The sequence below is a fragment of the Ochlerotatus camptorhynchus genome, unplaced genomic scaffold (genome assembly GCF_037179485.1).
Source record: "Ochlerotatus camptorhynchus isolate MF236.1 unplaced genomic scaffold, CSIRO-AGI_Acam_v1.1 ptg000158l, whole genome shotgun sequence".
Taxonomy (NCBI): Eukaryota; Metazoa; Arthropoda; class Insecta; order Diptera; family Culicidae; genus Ochlerotatus; species Ochlerotatus camptorhynchus.
The window spans coordinates 1,111,892-1,130,202 of record NW_027040648.1 but is presented as its reverse complement, the minus strand read 5'-3'; the positions used below and the strand labels follow the sequence as shown (position 1 = coordinate 1,130,202).

General features: G+C 44.7%; 1 protein-coding gene across 2 annotated transcripts in view; it reads right to left on the bottom strand.

Annotated features, from left to right (window-relative positions):
* Nucleotides 1-1,091: 1,091 nt before the first annotated feature.
* The window catches only part of LOC135701380 (centrosomal protein of 162 kDa-like), a 72,814-nt gene continuing 55,594 nt past the window's right edge, over nt 1,092-18,311 (bottom strand). Inside the window, exons 2-6 of one of the 2 annotated variants that reach the window (XM_065222156.1) lie at nt 16,798-17,528; nt 16,506-16,720; nt 15,584-16,437; nt 15,372-15,530; nt 1,092-2,162 (exon numbers count right to left, since the gene is read on the bottom strand). In XM_065222156.1, coding sequence (XP_065078228.1) covers nt 1,932-2,162; nt 15,372-15,530; nt 15,584-16,437; nt 16,506-16,720; nt 16,798-17,528 — 2,190 coding nt within the window. In that variant the 3' untranslated portion in view covers nt 1,092-1,931. Of the gene's footprint in view, nt 2,163-2,315; nt 2,395-15,371; nt 15,531-15,583; nt 16,438-16,505; nt 16,721-16,797; nt 17,529-18,311 lie in introns of those variants that run through there. The other variant, XM_065222158.1, reaches the window with a different exon arrangement.

The following is an 18,311-nucleotide window of genomic DNA, read 5'->3' as shown; positions in this document are numbered from 1 at the left end:
CTACGAGTCGAACGATGCGAGAAAATCTTGAACTTCTTCAAGCAAAAAAATCCGGTAATCCTGTTCACCGACGAGAGCATGTTTCCAGAACCGACCGGTATATTAGTTCTCTTCCGGTAAAAGACGTGGCCGACGAGCACAAGAACGTGTATCTGACCAAGCATCCTGCTAGCGTTATGGTGTTTGGATTGGTGGCTTCCGATGGCAAAAAAATGGACCCGGTGTTCATTCCAGAAGGCGACAATGTCAACACGGAAGTCTACATCGGGATTTTAAGTAACTATGTTCTTCCGTGGATCAAATAACAGTACGATCCGAAGCCAAATGTTGTATTTCAACAAGATGGGGCTTCGTGCCACACCTCGAACCGCACTCAGAAGTGGTTGCAGGAACATCTTCCGTTCTGGGCAAAGGATATGTGGCCGCCATCCAGCCCCGATCTTTATTACTGGATTACATGGCGCGTCATGAAGGCCAAGGCCTGTTCTAAACGCCACCCGAGTACAGCAAGCCTCAGACAAACATTGACCCGTACCTGGAGAGAAATTGATCCAGACTACATTATTAGAACCTGCCTTGCATTATTCCGGAAGCGTGTGGAGCCCGTAATTGCAGCAAGTGGAAACAAATAAATAAAAAAAACTCGAAAACGAAATTTTTGAGAATTTTTTAAATTTTGACATTGCTCAATGGTGCAAACATTATCACGCATACGGTACATCGCGTAAGTAACCGGACACTTCAGACATAAGAACTTACTTACTTTTGCTGGTCCAACGTCCTTCAAGATTTGATCCGAGAAGAAGGTTCGAACGGATTTGATAACAAGATCAGTGACATCCTTAAACGCGCCGCTCAAACTACAGTGGAACCATCGCTTCTCTATTTCCATACATTTTACAACAAGTATCGACCTGAAGGATAGTTCGGATATAATCAAAATCCCAGATGGTAATTTTTCATTCAATACTATATTCGATAAAATTGCTATCTCAAAACTAGATATTGCCACCGGAAGTGAGATGTTCCCACTTCCAATCGTAGGTATTTGACGTTAAATCATGTTGAAATAATTATTTTTTTTCAGAAAACTGCTGCAAACTAAATCAATTATCTAAAGTCTTGAAACTATTGTCAATCATTCGCTCATATAAGATGTAGACACATTGCTGTGAAGAGAATGCTAATGAATCTAAAACGGAACGGCTGCAATTGAGTATCGTTTCTTAAACCGACTTAACGGCGACTAGTTATCTACTTCATAAATGCTAAATCCTAACAACTAATCTTAGAAACTAAGGACTGAATGGACTTTTCTTAAAAACACCAACCAACGCCTCCCAGCACTGCTTTCCCTCGAAAGAGGCACTACAAACACCTACTAATAGTCTTCTAAGAAGGGTCCTTATGCAGGCACCCGTCACTGGACGCTATTTCTCTGTTATCTTACTACCTTACCTTTTATCCGAGAGTTGTTACACTTAGTTCTGTTGAAAGTATAGATTGAATTGGACTTCCTGGGAATTTGATTCCCTCGTTCTGTTCTGTTCACCGACGGTTTCCGTTTTCCGAGGCAGTCTTTCGAAAATCACCGTTTACCGAAACTTATCTTTGGAAATGATTTGGAATGAGTACGAACAAAGTTAAACGAACAACAACAAAATCACTATAGCTAACGGTGAGGGTTGAAAATTATCCTAAAATTGACTCTTATTAAATAGTGTGTAGTTGGGACTATTCGTATTTAGTTCAGAGTAACCTTTTAAATTGAACCATTTAATCTCTATAAAACACTACTAGTAGTAGGATTCAATTGAATGTAATAATCCACTACAATGCTACGGGGGTTAAGAAGAACAATCTAAAATTTGGTTTCTTGAGATCTAGAAGGGTGTGTCGTGTTTGACAGTCTTAGGAACCCCCACACGTACCTAGTTCCCTCCCACGGTGGCATTCTGCTGCTGGTGCGACTGCGGTTGCGGATTCACTAGGTTATGGTTTTCCTCGTCGCCAATCGCGCTCGGGTTGCCACTGGTGGCCGCTGCCGCCGTAGCCAAAGCACGAATGTGAACGCCATTCAACTTACCTCCCTTGCTGAGGGCTTCGACCAGCATGTGTAGGCGTTGTTCCCGTTCGCTGTGGCGCCGTTCCAGCGAAGTCACCTGGGTTCGGGTAAGGTGGTCGTCCAATGTCAGCCAGATGTGTGAATGCGTGCGTAAGAGCAGAACAACAGTTTAGAGACCGGATGAAGGGGGGAGGGGGTGGGTTTAAGGCTGGTTCACACTACATGCTAAGTACACGTTGTCGTGGTCGTTGCTTTTTCCTCTAATCAGGTACACAATTTGGTGGCAAAACTAAAGATTAACATAAACTGAAAGCGACTCAAGTTTTCATCTGAAAGCGAAACACAAAGATAGTTTTGTGAGAAAATTGATTTAAGGAGAGAGAAAGGTGCAACGGTTTTTAAAAAAGTTGTTGAATAAAGCTTCAGTGCTTCGAAGAACTTTTATTAAATGTAGATGTTTAGCTTTCAACTTATTTCGCGTCTTTAAGTGATAATTTAGACCTATCACTAACCTAAGCAATCGTGCCGGAAGCGGCCATTCGAGGCCAAAACCGATCAACAGATTATTTCGTTTCTCGAATTGAATCTTTTGTTTGTCGTCCTCTCTGGGAATAGTGCGTAACAAAAATGGTTCAGTCCTAGGTACAGTCATAATTTGCTGGTTAGAACACAACCACATCGCAGACTATATATCGATATTATCGATAATCGATATCATCGGTATTTACGTGGGTGATGCGGAGATATTTTTTTCGGCAGTGTTGAAATATGTAGGGGAAAATGGGGCAGTTTGGCTACATTAAGAAATTCATCACTAATGATAACAAATTCAATGGAAAATTCTTTAACCAAATGGATAGTTTTAAGCTCTATTTACATCATGAATACAAATTGAATATTAAAAGTAAACTTTTGAATCTTATGAAAGAAGATTTAAAAAATATTCGCTTTGTAACCGAAATAAAACCGATGGGGTAAAAATGAAGTCGACCAAACATCATCTCCGAAATCAATTACATTAGCATGCCTCAAGAGGACATGATAAAGCTGTTAACATCGATCGAAATGTGCCTCAGTTCGAGACCGTTGGCACCGATTCCATCCGATCCCACTGACCTTGAGGCTCTAACGCCTGGAAATTCCCTAGTAGGCTTATACCTACCAGCCGTTCCGGAGCCAAGCCATGTCAACACGCCGTCTGGACCACTGGAAACTCACCCAGAAGTTATTCCAGCGTATTTCGGCCCGGTGCTACCCGGAGTATCTTGCTCAATTCCAGTCTCGAGCAACGAAAGGTTGCAAACAGACTGACAACTATGCTAGCATTCAATGGAAAAATGTAATAAGGTTTTGCACCACCGGGGTAAACCTCAATCGGATGACAGTTCAGTGGTACTGTTTACGTGGACTTAGTCGATTTTTTCTTGGGTAGATTTTCTCGATAAATTTTCAGACTGCAGTGAGATTTAAACCACACTTCCTTCCACACTTCGAATTTCCTCGACAATTTTCAAGTTAAAATTCAGAAATTTGAAAATATTTTTTTTTTTTCGAGAAAACGACGAAGTGCTTGTAAGCAGTACCACCGTACCACTGAACTGTCAAAAAGGTTCAGCCGATTAACACTGAGTTCATTGTGACGTCACACTGCAGAACCTAATATCATTTTCGTGTAAGTCATAGGGAGCTACACCGTCGGGTTAACCTCAGTTTTTGACATCTGACAATGTTTTGTTTACATGGACTTAGAAAAAAAAAAATTAAAATTTTATTAAATGTTTTTTTTTTAGATTTTTTGGAGAGGAATATTTTTAAATCCACTTGAATCGACTAACAAGCAAAGATAAACAAACCACCATGGATGTCAAACTGAATGCGGGTTCATCGCGTTCAAACGTGACGTCAGCGTGCAGCACCGACTGTAAACCTCTGCAATTTCTATTCAGTCCTCGTTCCAAACCCTGAATGAGGATTGAAAGGTGGGTCCTACGGCTGCAATCTTATTCCTTCGAGGTTATTCACGAAGCTAGAGCCACAAACTTGGCAGATGCTCTCTCCAAGTTGTCTGTATCTCAAACCAAAGCATTTGATACAGAAGGTGAAAATCATATCAGATATTTGGCTAAAGCTGTTGCACCGAGTGCTGTTACGGTTCAAGAAATACAAGACGAAACACAGAAGGGCGAGATCATCTCAAAGTTTTCGAAACTATTTATTTATTTATTTATATTATATTATATATTTTATTTATTGCAAGGATTGCACTATCGTGTCGTCTTAGGGACCACCTGAACCTTTGATCCTGACTCAGATGCCTGATAAAACGTGAAGTCATGTCGCGGTGGATTTTATGGGACTTCTACCGTCTGGGCATAACCTTTTGGTTCTCATTGATTATTATTGAAAAAACGTCTACAAATAAGCCAAAAGAATCATAATCCTGACTGGAAATGGGATCTGCGGATGTACCTTCTCATGTACAACTCAACTCCTCATTCTACAACCGGTGTGGCACCATCTGCTTTGATGTTCGGAAGAGTGTTGCGAGACAAACTTCCGTCAATGTCAGGAATTGGATAGAGACCGACAGAAGAAGCACGTGACAAAGACCAAGAGAGGAAACTAATACAAATGGAGTATGCAGACGGCCGACGTCGAGCAGCACCTAACACGCTGAAGGAAGGGGATGTTGTAATTGCTAAAAGGATGGTCAAGGAAAACAAATTAGCAAGTAATTTCGATCCAGAGGAGTTTCTAGTCTTGAATCGATCGGGACCGAATGCTACACTTCAATCAAGTGAGACGGGCAAAATGTTTCATCGAAACGTATCACACCTAAAGCCGGTAGTGCAGACTTCAAAACGGATTGAGACAGCGGTTGCAATCGATACAAAAGAATTTCAAAGATCTCAGAATGATACACAACATACTTACCTTACCAATCAGGCTAAGGCCTTGTTGTCCTCTGCTGTCCGAAGAAGTCGTCTCCACTCTACTCGATCCATGGCCACAGTTCGCCAGCCTCGTAGTCTGCGAAGGGTCCACAGGTCACCTTCTACTTGGTCGATCCACCTTGCCCGCTGCGCGCCTCTTCTTCTTGTTCCTGTTGGGTCGCTTTCTAGAACCATTTTCACTGGGTCGTCGTGCGGCATTCTTACGACGTGCCCAGCCCACCGTAGTCGCCCAATTTTTGCAATGTGGACGATGGATGGTTCTCCCAGCAGCTGGTGCAATTCGTGGTTCATTCGCCTCCTCCACGTTCCGTCATCCATCTGCACTCCACCGTAGATGGTACGCAACACCTTCCGTTCGAAAACACCAAGGGCGCGTTGGTCCTCCACGAGCATAGTCCAGGTCTCGTGGCCGTAAAGGACCACCGGTCTAATCAGCGTCTTGTAGACAGTCAACTTCGTGCGGCGGCGAATTTTATTCGACCGGAGCGTCCTCCGGAGTCCAAAGTATGCACGATTCCCTGCCATAATGCGTCTTTGAATTTCTCTGCTGGTATCATTTTCGGCGGTCACCAGTGAGCCCAAATACACGAACTCATCGACCACCTCGATTTCGTCACCGTCAATCTGAACTCGGGGTGGGAGGCTAACATTGTCTTCCCTAGAACCTCTTCCTTTCATGTATTTTGTCTTTGATGCGTTGATGGCAAGTCCAATCCGTCTAGCTTCAGCCTTCAGTCTGATGTACGTTTCCGCCATCCATCATCTCAAAGTTCCGTGCCATAATGTAAATGTCATCGGCGAAACCAAGGAGCTGGATGGACTTCCTGAATATCGTGCCACTCGTGTCTATCCCAGCTTTTCTGATCACACCTTCTAACGCGATGTTGAACAGCAGACACGAAAGTCCATCACCCTGCTGTAACCCCCTTCGAGATTCAAAGAGACTCGAGAGTGTCCCCGATACTCGAACAACGCACATCACTCGATCCATCGTCGCCTTGACCAATAGCGTCAGTTTATCCGGAAATCTGTACTCGTGCATAATCTGCCATAGCTGATCTCGATCGATTGTGTCGTATGCGGATTTGAAATCGATGAACAAATGATGTGTGGGCACGTTGTATTCGCGGCATTTCTGCAGAACCTGCCGAATCGCGAAAATTTGGTCCGTGGTAGCGCGGGCACCCATGAATCCCGCCTGGTATTGCCCCACGAACTCTCTTGCATATGGTGACAGATGGCGGCATAGAATTTGGGAGAGTACCTTGTAGGCGGCGCTCAGCAGTGTGATCGCGCGGTAGTTGCAGCAATCCAACTTGTCGCCCTTTTTGTAGATTGGGCATACGACACCTTCCATCCACTCCTCCGGTAATATCTCCTCCTCCCAAATCTTGGCAATTACCCAGTGCAGCGCTCTAGCCAGTGCTTCACCACCGTATTTCAATAGCTCACTTGGTAGTTGATCTACACCAGTTGCTTTGTTGTTCTTCAGTCGACCGATCTCCTCCTCAACTTCTTGAAGATCAGGGGCCGGTAGCCTGTCGTCTTCTGCGCGTGCTTCAAGGTCTGTTGCCGTGCCACCTTCGTTTTCTGTTGCTTCACCGTTGAGGTGCTCGTCATAGTACTGCTTCCACCTCTCAATCACCTCACACTCGTTCGTGAGAAGGTTACCGTCCAAGTCCTTGCACATATCGGCTTGCGGCACGTGGCCTTTGCGCGAACTATTTAGCTTCTCGTAGAACTTCCGTGTGTCGTTTACGCGGTACAGATTTTCAATCGCCTCGCGATCTCGGTCTTCCTGCTGACGCTTCTTCCTTCGGAAAACCGAGTTTTGTCTGTTCCGCGCTTGTCTGTATCGCTCCACATTCAATCTCGTGCGGTGTTGCAGCATTCTCGCCCGTGCTGCATTCTTCTCCTCTACTAACAGTTTGCATTCGCCGTCAAACCAGTCATTTCTTCGGTCCGGGATTGCAGTACCTAGTGCCGCTGCAGCAGTACTACCTATGGCTGAACGGATGTCCCTCCAGCCATCTTCAAGAGAAGCTGCGCCAAGCTGCTCTTCCGTGGGTAGTGCAACTTCCAGCTGCTGCGCGTAGTCCTGGGCAACTCCGGCGTCCCGTAGTTGCTCAATGTTGGGTCGCGGCGTTCGACTTCGATGGGTGTTATGAACCGTCGAGAGTTTTGAGCGCATGCATACTGCAACTAGGTAGTGGTCCGAATCTATGTTCGCACTGCGGTACGTGCGGACGTTGATAATGTCGGAGAAGAATTTCCCGTCGATTAGAACGTGATCGATTTGGTTTTCTGTGTGTTGGTCAGGTGATCTCCAGGTGGCTTTGTGGATATCCTTGCGGGGGAAAAAGGTACTTCGAACTACCATATCCCGGGAGGCTACAAAGTTCACGCATCGTTGGCCGTTGTCGTTCGATACGGCATGCAGGCTGTTTGGCCCGATTGCCGGTCTATACATTGCCTCCCGTCCTACCTAAGCGTTCATGTCGCCGATGACGATTTTGACGTCCCGTTGCGAACAGCCGTCGTACACCTGCTCCAGCTGCGCATAGAACGCTTCTTTCTCGTCGTCGGGTCTCCCTTCGTGTGGGCAGTGCACGTTGATGATGCTGTAGTTGAAGAAACGGTATACACAACAACAAGATTCGAATTCCTCCACCCTGCGACAGCGACCACAACGGGGCCTTAAACTTCCGGAATATTTGCAAGATTATCAATTGGCTACAGTTCAGGACTATTGAGGAAGTGTGGGAATGTAGAGTCAACGTGACGAGTATTCATAACGAGTAAGATAAATTACAACAGGGCAATCAGGTAGTTGATAGTACCCATACATATAGTATAAGTGATACCAACACATAGGAATTATATTGTACTCGCTTTAAGTTCTAGAGAATAAAGACTTCACTTTATTGTTGGCCATCAGTCGGGAACAGTCGCGTTTCATTTCTTTGGTACAGACACTACAAGCATCGTTACTGTTGATGGGACTACCGAAATATTATGCTCCCATGGTGATTGGCATGGAAGCGTCCGGTCAAGCTTTATAAGCAGATGCAGCCAAGTCGAAGATTTTGCAGGACGTGAAGCCAAAACATGGACCGAAGAGCAGCTACGGTGAATGAGCGTTCTACAGTGGTGAGCAACAACAGATGCGTTGCAAGGGCGGCGGTTCGAGCAAGGCAAAGGACAATTGCTGTTTCAATTGCAACAAGCCAGGTCATTACGCTGCAAATTGTCCGGAAAAATCTGGATCGTCGAAGCGTAACAAAGGTCGTGCAATAGCAATCGGTGATGTGCAGCAGGAAGAATGGTACTTCGACTCCGAAGCAACCACCCACATGGCGCGTGTGGGAACGAGTTTCGAGAACAAGCAAGAAACGACGTTTCAAATCGGAACAGCGAACAACGGAAGCATGCATTCGAAAGCGAAAGGGACGGTGAACTTGGAGTGCGTTGAAGTTGACGTTTCCGTGCACGATGTACTGGAGGTACCTGCTATCCGTAAGTAAAATTTGTGCCAAGGGATTTGAAGTGCTGTTCACGAAGGAAGGATGTCAAGTTCTGACGCAAGATGGAGAAATTTTCGCATCGGGAATTGCGGAAAGAGGACTGTGCCGACTCAATCAACAACAAGTGGACAGGGCTTACACGGCCACCGATATGATGATGTGACACAGAAGAAGCTTCAACGGTTGGCGGATGGAATCCAATGATTTGGAATGCGTTGCGTGTATCCAAGGGAAGCACTCACGTGAATCATTCGTGAATTCCCATGCAGCGAGAGCCGGGCCGAAGATAAGATGGAGTTGGTGCACACGGATTTGTGCGAACCTTGTGATGAGGTTCAACGACGATGCGAAAAACAGAGTTTACATACTGGAGACAAAAGATGAAGCGCTGGAAGCATATATTTAAAGAGTTCAAAGCTATGGCGGAACGTCAAACGGGCAAGAAATTGAAAATCTTGCGTAGCGACAACGGTCGTGAGTACGTGAATTCAAGATTCAAGGCAAGTATGGTTCGTGACGGGGTGCGACATCAAAAATCGTGCCCATACACTCCCGAGCAAAATGGGATCGCTGAGCGAATGAACCGCACAATATTGGACAAAGTACGAAGCATGTTGAACGACACGAATCTACCCAAAAGGTTTTGGGCCGAGGCGGTCAACACAGCGGTGTATCTAATCAACCGCAGTCCCACACGAGCGTTGACGGGAGCAGTGATACCTGAAGAAACATGGACTGGATGTGAAATCAATCTGTATTTTCATGGGCTACGCTGAAAATACGAAAGGTTTTCGGGTATACAATCTGGAGAGGGACAACAGCATCATTGGTCGTGACGCTATCATTGTCAACGAAGCGACGCAGCGAATTCAGAGCCCAGAAGGATGCAGTCGATTTCGTGGAAAACGATTTTTTTTTGAATGGATCAAAGAGGTACCAGCGAGGGTACCAGAATGCATTCCGGACGTGTCCGAGGTAACGAATAATGTACCGATTTCGGGAGGAGCAACCGTTCTGGTGGAACCATCTGAGAGCAGTTCATCTGACGACGAATTCGCGGACGCCGACGATGACGACGGAATTGCGCTCCCACCACAATCAGTAAAGCTAGCTATCGTTTCATATAGCACGTATAATCGCCCAAACGTTTCCCAACAGACGAATCGGAACATAGAACATCAGCAGAGAGCTGAGCGATCCAACTTCGTACAGTGAGGTACTAAAGCGACCGGACCGAGATCAATGGATAGAAGCCCTCGAGAGCAACAACACTTGGGTGCTTGAAGACTTACCGAAGGAAGGCCATCCGGAATAAGTGGGTGTTTAAAATCAAACGAGGCTTAGTTGTGAAGGGATGTTAGCAGAGACCAGGCATCGATTTCGAGGAAGTTTACGCTCCAGTGGTGAGGTATTCAACGATTCGTTACCTGATGGCAATGGCAGCTAAGCACGATTTGGAGTTCAACCAAATGGACGCTGTATCCGCTTTCCTGCAAGGCACACTGGTTGACGAGGTAATCTATATGGGTCAACCTGAAGGATTCAGCGTGGGCTCGAGCTTGACGAAGGTTTGCAGACTAAAGAAAGCACTGTACGGCTTAAAACAGTCCAGTCGTGTATGGAACCAGCATTTGGATGATGTCCTTCGAGAATTTGCACTAGAACGTTCAAAAGTGGATGCTTGCCTTTATTACAAGATCGAAGACAACAAGATGACGTTTTTGACTGTGTACGTTGACGATTTTCTTATATTCACCTAAATAAGACAAGAAGCTGAAGAAGGCCTTCAAGAAGTTCATGTGCAGTCGATTTGAGATGAAAAATATCGGTGAAGCGAAGCATTGCTTGGGTCTGCGAATAAGAAGAGATCGAGTCAAAGGTGAGTTGTCACTAGATCAAGAAACTTATGTCGAAGCAATGCAGGAGAAATTTCAAATGGTGAATTGTCATGGCGTGGCTACGCCGTTCGAACCAAGCCTAAGGGTGGACAAATCAATGTGACCAAAAACGAAGGAAGAATAAGACGAGATGAAGAATGTACCCTACAAAGAAGCCATCGGAAGTTTGATGTATTTGTCCCAGGTTATTAGACCCGACATCAGCTACGCAGTGAATGCTGTAAGTCAGTACAGTAGAAATCCAGGATCCAAGCACTGGGAGGCGGTCAAACAAATTTTCCGATACCTGCGAGGGACTGCTGGCCATCGATTTCGCTACACGAAGAATGGAAGTCCGGATATAGCTGGCTACACATATGCAGATTGGGGAGGAGACGTGGACACGAGGAAATCAACAACGGGCTACGTCTTCATAGTGCAAGGTGGCGCAATTTCCTGGAACGTGAAACCAACGGTTGCATTATCATCGTGCGAGGCAGAGTGCATGGCGATGTCCCGATCCATTCAAGAGGCATTATGGTGGCAAAGCATGCTCGAGTAGATTTTTGGTAAGCAAGAAATAAATGTCCTGTGCGACAATCAATCTGCGATTTGCGTTGCCAAAAACGGATCGTACAATCCACGAACGAAGCATGTATCATTTTGTGCACGATTCGCTGGTTAACGGAATGATTGAACTGAAGTACGTGAACACCAAGCAACAAGCTACCGACGGTTTTACCAAACCATTGGTGCACCAGAATTTAACGATTGTGAAGCAACAAATAGGCATCGAGGATTAGGAAGGAGTATTGGGATCAAAGTAATCCACGATTGTCATGATAATGAAAGGTTGAATACACTAGGGGTATTTTCGGAACGGGGACTACGCGTAGATGCCTAAAATCGATATTCGACGCCATTTTGGAATCCAAGATGGCGGCCATCGGGTTTCATAAAGTATCAAATACCCTACAAGATAGGTATCTTCGGAACGGGACGACGTGCAGATACCGAAAATCGATATCCAACTCCTTTTTGGAATCCAATATGGTGGCCATCGGGTTTAAGAAAAAGTGTCAAATACCCTAAGATCAGATCTGGGTATTTCCGGAACGGGAACGACGCGTATCATGCTTGGCATACACAGTTTTGGTCACGAACTGCTCATTTGCTAATAACTTTGCACACAGTTGATAAAACACAGTTCTGTTTGAAGCAGTAGATAGAATAAAGTTTAAGCTTGTTATAGGTACGTAAGAAAAAGTAGATTTTAATTCCAGTAATAAACTGAATTTGTTTTTGTGTTGCATCAATCAAGTGAAATCATCTAGAAAGAAAATCGGCTCAGTTTCTTGAAGAGTATAGTTCGGAGAATGGAATGAACTAGAATCTTTGAAAAATCTCAAAATTTGACAAAATGGCGGGCATTTGAAAAAAGTCATTTACCTAGTTACCGCCATTTTGTCAAATTTTGAGATTTTTCAAAGATTCTAGTTCATTCCATTCTCTGAACTATACTCTTCAAGAAACTGAGCCGATTTTCTTTCTAGGTGACGATTTGCGACCTCTAGGCTGCTCGCAGTTTTGGGAAGTACCCGCCGGGCAGCCACCATATTGGACGCCATTTTGGATTTTTGAACTTGAAAAAATTCCCAGTTGTAGAGCAAGAATGAATAAAGATTTGCCAAAAACTCAGGTCTCTAACTCTTACCAGTTCCCTGGAAAAAAAAATCCAAAGTTTAGGTCAATTGAACCGGAAATCCCCCTTAAAGAAAAATAAATGTCAACAACTGAGTGAAAAGTGATTAACAAATGAGCAGTTGGTGTGTACAACTGTACCTTCTAAAATCGGAAGCAACCATCTTGAATTTCAATATGGCGTCGGACATCGATTTCCGGCCTTTAGATGCCATTCCGATTCTAAAAATACACACATTGATCGGTATTTGACAGTATTTCACACTTTTTCTGAACCAAAACCGCCATCTTAGATTTTAAAATGGCGTCAAACATCTGGAATTCCGGAAATACTCATATTGATGGGTATTTGACAGTATTTCCCACTTTTTCTGTAACGAGAAGTCGCCATGTTAGATTTCAATTTGGCGTCTGACATCGGTTCTCAGATTTTCATTCTCTAGACATGATCCTGATTCAAAAAATATCTACATTTATGAATATTTGACAGTATTTCCCATTTTTTTTTTCTTAAACTAGAAGCCACCATCTTGCCCTGCGCTTTGGTCAGATAGTGCCTGAGTAAAATGCAAGTACTTTCGATGATTACCCGTAGTTGTTACAGTGAAGATATACACCCATATTCTCGGAACATTTTTATTTGATTTTGTGTGGTGGATGGGTTTCGGCCATGGACGGGCATATGGGTGATACTATTAAGTTTACGTTAGGATAATGTTGAAAAATTGAGAAATGTATCGCTTCAGTTTGAGAAGTACTTCACACGCCCCACATTACCGTGCAGGTGCCGTGTGTTGGCAGGGTCAGTTTGATGTTTATAAAGTACCATCAGTTAAAACTGTATTTTGGGCTTTATCTCTATACATTCTTAGGTGTTTCTTAGCAGATTATCGTGTTGGTGTACGCTGATTCAAAGAGTAAATGGTATTAACATTGAGCTGTCCACAGTTGGGTGTTGTTGAACTTGTGGTACTTGCACAACATTTCATGTGAGTACCAAAGTAACCATATAATCACAAATAACTTTAAATGTAGGTTCAGAGTGAGACAATGTCAATGAGATATGGTTAGTGGGGTATTCAGATGAAACTATTACTTTAAAAAACTAATCCTGGTTGTATCTCTTTTTCGTTTGCATGTATCACTGTTTGATATTACTAACCGCAGCGAGCCTTCATTTCGGGTGGTGAGCGAACCTGAAGAAGAAGAATATGACCATAAGCCCCTTTTCGGAACGAGTGTATTGTTGATGGACCTGGTCTACGATTCAAAGTTGAATTCTGTGAAGATGAGTATCGAAAGTGGTTCTGTTTATGTTTAAGGGGATCTGCTCGAAGAGAAGACAGAATGACTTTCAATTGAAAGTGATGGTTGACAGCTTCGTCGTCGTTTGACGATTTTCGATTGAAAATGACTTTGTTTTGGCCCTGATTGTTACTACTCCTAGACTAAGGCTGTGAACCATTTACCGAGTTAAATTTAACTCGGCGTTAAAAATGACATTTGGAAAGTTATAGTATTTCTTATGTTCAAAAATCCCTGTGTTACCGATCGATCGGTTTTCGAACAAAACTCAGCCACAGTTGTCAAAATTTAACTTCTTGTCTGTCAGAAATAACCACGCTCGGATAGCCGATAACTTTCCATCTGTCAAATTTTAACCAAAAGTTAAAAAATCCGCCAAATGTTTCAGAGCCTAAGTGAAATTTTCGTCAATATTTGGAGATTTTTCTTGGGAAAACAAGAGGCAAATTTACTCATCGCTGTGTTCCTGCACGTTTTGCGATCATGATTTAACTGAACACCTCACCAACCTTCATCAACGGATGAGTTTGGAAAAGGGAATACTCGATCCGATTCGTACCTTCCTCAAAATTGACCTTTTCTCGCTTTCTACTTTCTATATACAATTGTCACACTGCCGTGCTATAACGGAACTATCCACTCTATACTTTCATCTCCGTATAATCGTATAAAATGAGCATCTCCTCTAAATAATTTTTCAACACTTGATCAAACATAGCTCTGAAACATCTTCAACTGTTAAACAAATTAAATGACTTCTCCAGACAGCTGGTTGATCAGAATTATCATGTGAATTATTTGAAAGATATCCAGCTGAACATAAATTTCAATACAGTGCTTTGTCGCCCTTTTACCAATCGTTAACGGTCCGATTCGATATTTGCGCCACGATCACGGTCAAGTGTCTACCATCAATCGAAACGTTGTGGGTTTGTGGTTCTGTTTGCTTTGCTAAGGTATTATACCACTATTATACCACTATTGGAAGTTATGCTGAAAGTAGATACTACCTAGGACCATGCTCTTGGAGGTGGCGATCTCGATGAGTCCGAGGCCGTTGTTGTTTGTATTAACCTGGTGCTCGCTGTACTTTCCAATAACCGGTCCGAATTCCTTCTTTTAGCTAAATTGAGCATTAAAATCTTTGATAACGATTTTAATGTGCGGACCTGGGCAGCTGCTGTATTTTTGTAACAAGCGTTTTTATCATCTTCGATACCTCCTTGATAAGGGCTGAGTAGGTGGTATAGCTAAACTTATACAGATGATTAAAATTCTTCAAAGAAGTTGATTCCATAAATAAACGAGGAAGTTCAACATATGATGCAGAGTTGTTTAAAATTTACCGGACAATAATGATTTCCCACAGAAATAGGTCCGAAAACCACACATTTTGAGTCGACAGTCAAAACAACAAGTCTAAAACATTCCCCGCAACGCAAAACGCAAACACTGTGGACCAAACATTTGAAGAAAAAAAAGCACCTACATCTACGAACAGTGCGGTACGCTACTGCTACTTGCACGCAGCCACCGCCGTTTCGGTTGTCACCGGAGTCGGCCGCTTTGTACCGCTACTTCTACTGTGCCGTCGGGGGCTTCCGCCGTTTGTCACCGATCGCGACGGTTCTACAATTTTCCTAACGCCACTTCCGCTCGCACTGCCACCAAGCCAATAGAATCTACGCGCCGCGCTCAACGATCCCACCATGAGTCGCTTCTTGAAATGGCGCTTTCGCTATACGGGGACACGAGATTAGGCACGCGACACAAAATCAAAGTTCCGGAAAAGCAGCAACAAAGCATGGTGGTAAGCAGAAAGTCAAAGTTTAATAATCAGTGAAGGGACGAAAACCCACGCGAATAAGTGCTCAAGGGGTGAAAACTAGATTGTTTCTGATCCAAAACTACTGATTTACTCTGGAACGGAGTTCCTCTCGCTTACCTTTGCCTTCAGGGCGAAGTAGTCGATATTGTGGTTGGGTCGTCGCTTCTCCTTGGTGTGCAGATGTTCCTCGCGTTCTGCCAAACGCTGCTGCAGGATTCGGACCGTTTCGTGGCATGCGACCAGCTCCCGTTCGTGGGCTGCCTGCAGGGTTTTCAGCTGAATAGGGGGAACGTAAATCGTGTGTAAAAAAAAATATCTGAGCTACTTACATCCTGAAGTCTCTTGTCATGCAACGTCTTGTAGTCCGCCTCCAACAGTTTGATCTTCAAGTGTGCATCCTTCAAAGCACTGGCGTCGGATGCCAAACCGTCGGCATAATGAGCAGGATCGTACGTCTTACCTTTTCCCGTGGATGAAGCCGAAGACGAAGTACCGGACCGGCCCTCCGGTTTCAGGGAGGTATCCCGTTCCTTCTGTAGCTTCTTGATCGTCTTTTTGCAGTCTTCTACCTCCCGGGTCAATCGCTGAACGGCTTTCTCCTTGATGGCCAAGTCCACACGCATTCCCCGAATGGTCGCCAACAGGTGGGCATCCTCCCGGCTCTGAATCTGCGAATCGGACAACGAATTGGGAATCTTTCCACTGGCACTGGCCGACGACGCTCGCTTTGGACCGGCCGATTGGTTCCGTCCCGCACCCGTTCCGGTCAGCCTGCTATCGGTCTGCACTGAAATGGACCTAGTTTTAATACACTCCTTGTCGGGAAATTCTTCGGTTTGCGTAAAGCTGCTGCTGGTAGCGTTGGCGGTTGCGTTAACCTTCGAAAACGAAGCCGCCGCATGGCTGGTGATGCTCGACAGTTCGTCAATTTGCCGGATAATTTTTTCGTTCAGCTTGCCGTTGATATCCTGCAAACTAAGCACCTGCATCTCCAGATCGGCAATGTGAGTCTCGTACTTGGACTGCACTGAGTTGAAGCGAGCCTGCACGTTGGCCAAGATACTTTGCGCCTTGGCGTCCTGCTCCTTGGCGTCCGCTTCCAGCTGGGCAATGCGCTGCTCTAGTAGACGGCGTGTCTGCGAGCTTTCCTCCGTTGGTTTGCTGTTGGTGTTTTTACTGGCAACTGAAAATGAAGAAAATTATGTACTGTGAAACAGTTTCGAAATCTTCTGTCGTGGGATTATGCCATACCGATCAAAGCCGACACCGAGTCCGGATGTTTTCTCATCAGTATCCGTTCCATCTCACGACACTGCCGCTGCAGGTCCTGAATGGTTTTGGTGTCCTTCTCGTTAAGCTCCTGGTAGCGTTTCTTCTCTCGGCGGGACTCCTCCAGCTCGGACTGCAGAATCTTCTGCAGTTCCAGTGCCGCATCGCGGTCACTTCGAGCCGACTGCAGCTCAGATCTGAAAAAGAACCACAATCAATTCAAATAGTATTGGTAAAAATCAATCTAAACCATTCCCTAACATTACACAGTTACCTCAAAACGTTGGCACACTCGGTCAGATGCTGAACATCCAGCTTCAGCTTGTCACTTTCCTCCTGGATGGCACCGTGGTTCTCTCTCAGCGCCCGATGCACGTGCGACAGCGTATCGTACTGAATCTTCAAGCTCTCGTACCGCTCCTCGGTATCCTTGAGCTTCTCCTCCAGCTCGGTTATGCTTCCTTCCAGTTCCCGTTCCTTGGCCCAGCTGACGAGCGAATCCGGAGCGGTTCGCGTCGGCGATGGAGCCGTCGACTTGTCGCAGAATGTCTTCTCCCGGACCAACGTCGATGCCGGAGAGGGACTCTTCTTCTCCCGGGATCCCTCGTTCAACGTCAGATTGTAGATTTCCTCCAAATCTCTAATCCGCGATTGACTCAACAGCAGTTGGTTCTCTTTGTCCGCTTCGATGGAACGGCGGGGAAACTGCGAGTGTGTTGGCGTTGCGGATGAAGCCCTGCTGATGCTGTTCCGTTTCTTCGGTGTTGAGGATTTAGCCGGAGTCGAGGAAGCACCGCTCGACGATGTCTTGCCGGTGGTGCTCTTTTTGGTGCGCATTTCTGTACTGGTTGTCTGCGTTGGGGTCGGAACAGTGTAGGTCTGATCGGAATACGGACGCTGGCCGCACTGACTGTCCGGTTCTTCGCCGGCCGTGCTGATGGTGAAGCTTTTACGCCGGATCAAGTCCTTTGCTGGAGGTTCGTGTTCCTCGTGGTGGAAGATTTGCTGGAAAGAGACATTTTGAAGAAATTAGTGTTAAGATGTTTAGGTATATAAATTACATCCTGATAGTACAGTGCACCGAAGACACCAAAACGATTTAAAGTAAAACCGTAGTTTTTAAACTAGCACGACTATTATTCTGAAGACCAAAAATTCATACGAAGTCCTTCAGGTATTCTTTGATCAGGAATTATTTTGGAGATTTTCAGACCAAATAATATTCTCTCATTATAGTACGTTGGCGAGGAATTACTCTGATGACCTTCGGAGCATCGGATATTCCCTCAACGCATTAGATTGATTAAGAAATTATTATGAAGATATGCGAATATTCTCTCATTATATAAGCTTGATCAGGAATTATTCTAAAGATAAACTACGGATCTGAAATTCACTCGAAGTCCTTCTGATATCCCTTCATTGTATTAGAATTTTTAGGAATTATTTTGAAAACCTACTGTCCTTCAGATATTCTCTATATTAAGGGCCAGCTAGTCACTATTATGTCCAGTCAGTTCTACGTGTTAATCAAATGGAAGTGGGCCATAATTGTGGGTGACCCATAACCCAAGCAGCACACTTCCATGGAAATAAGTTGCAGCAACTTGATTGTGACTGGAATAAGTTGCGCACAAGTAACCACAATTGTTCAGTGACAAGTGTGCTGCTAGGGAATACTGGGGTGACTGTATATGAGGTTGATCAGGAATTAGTTTGAAGACGTACAACCGATCAAACAAAGTCTTTCAGATATCCAACGTATATCGGGTTAATGAGGAATTATAA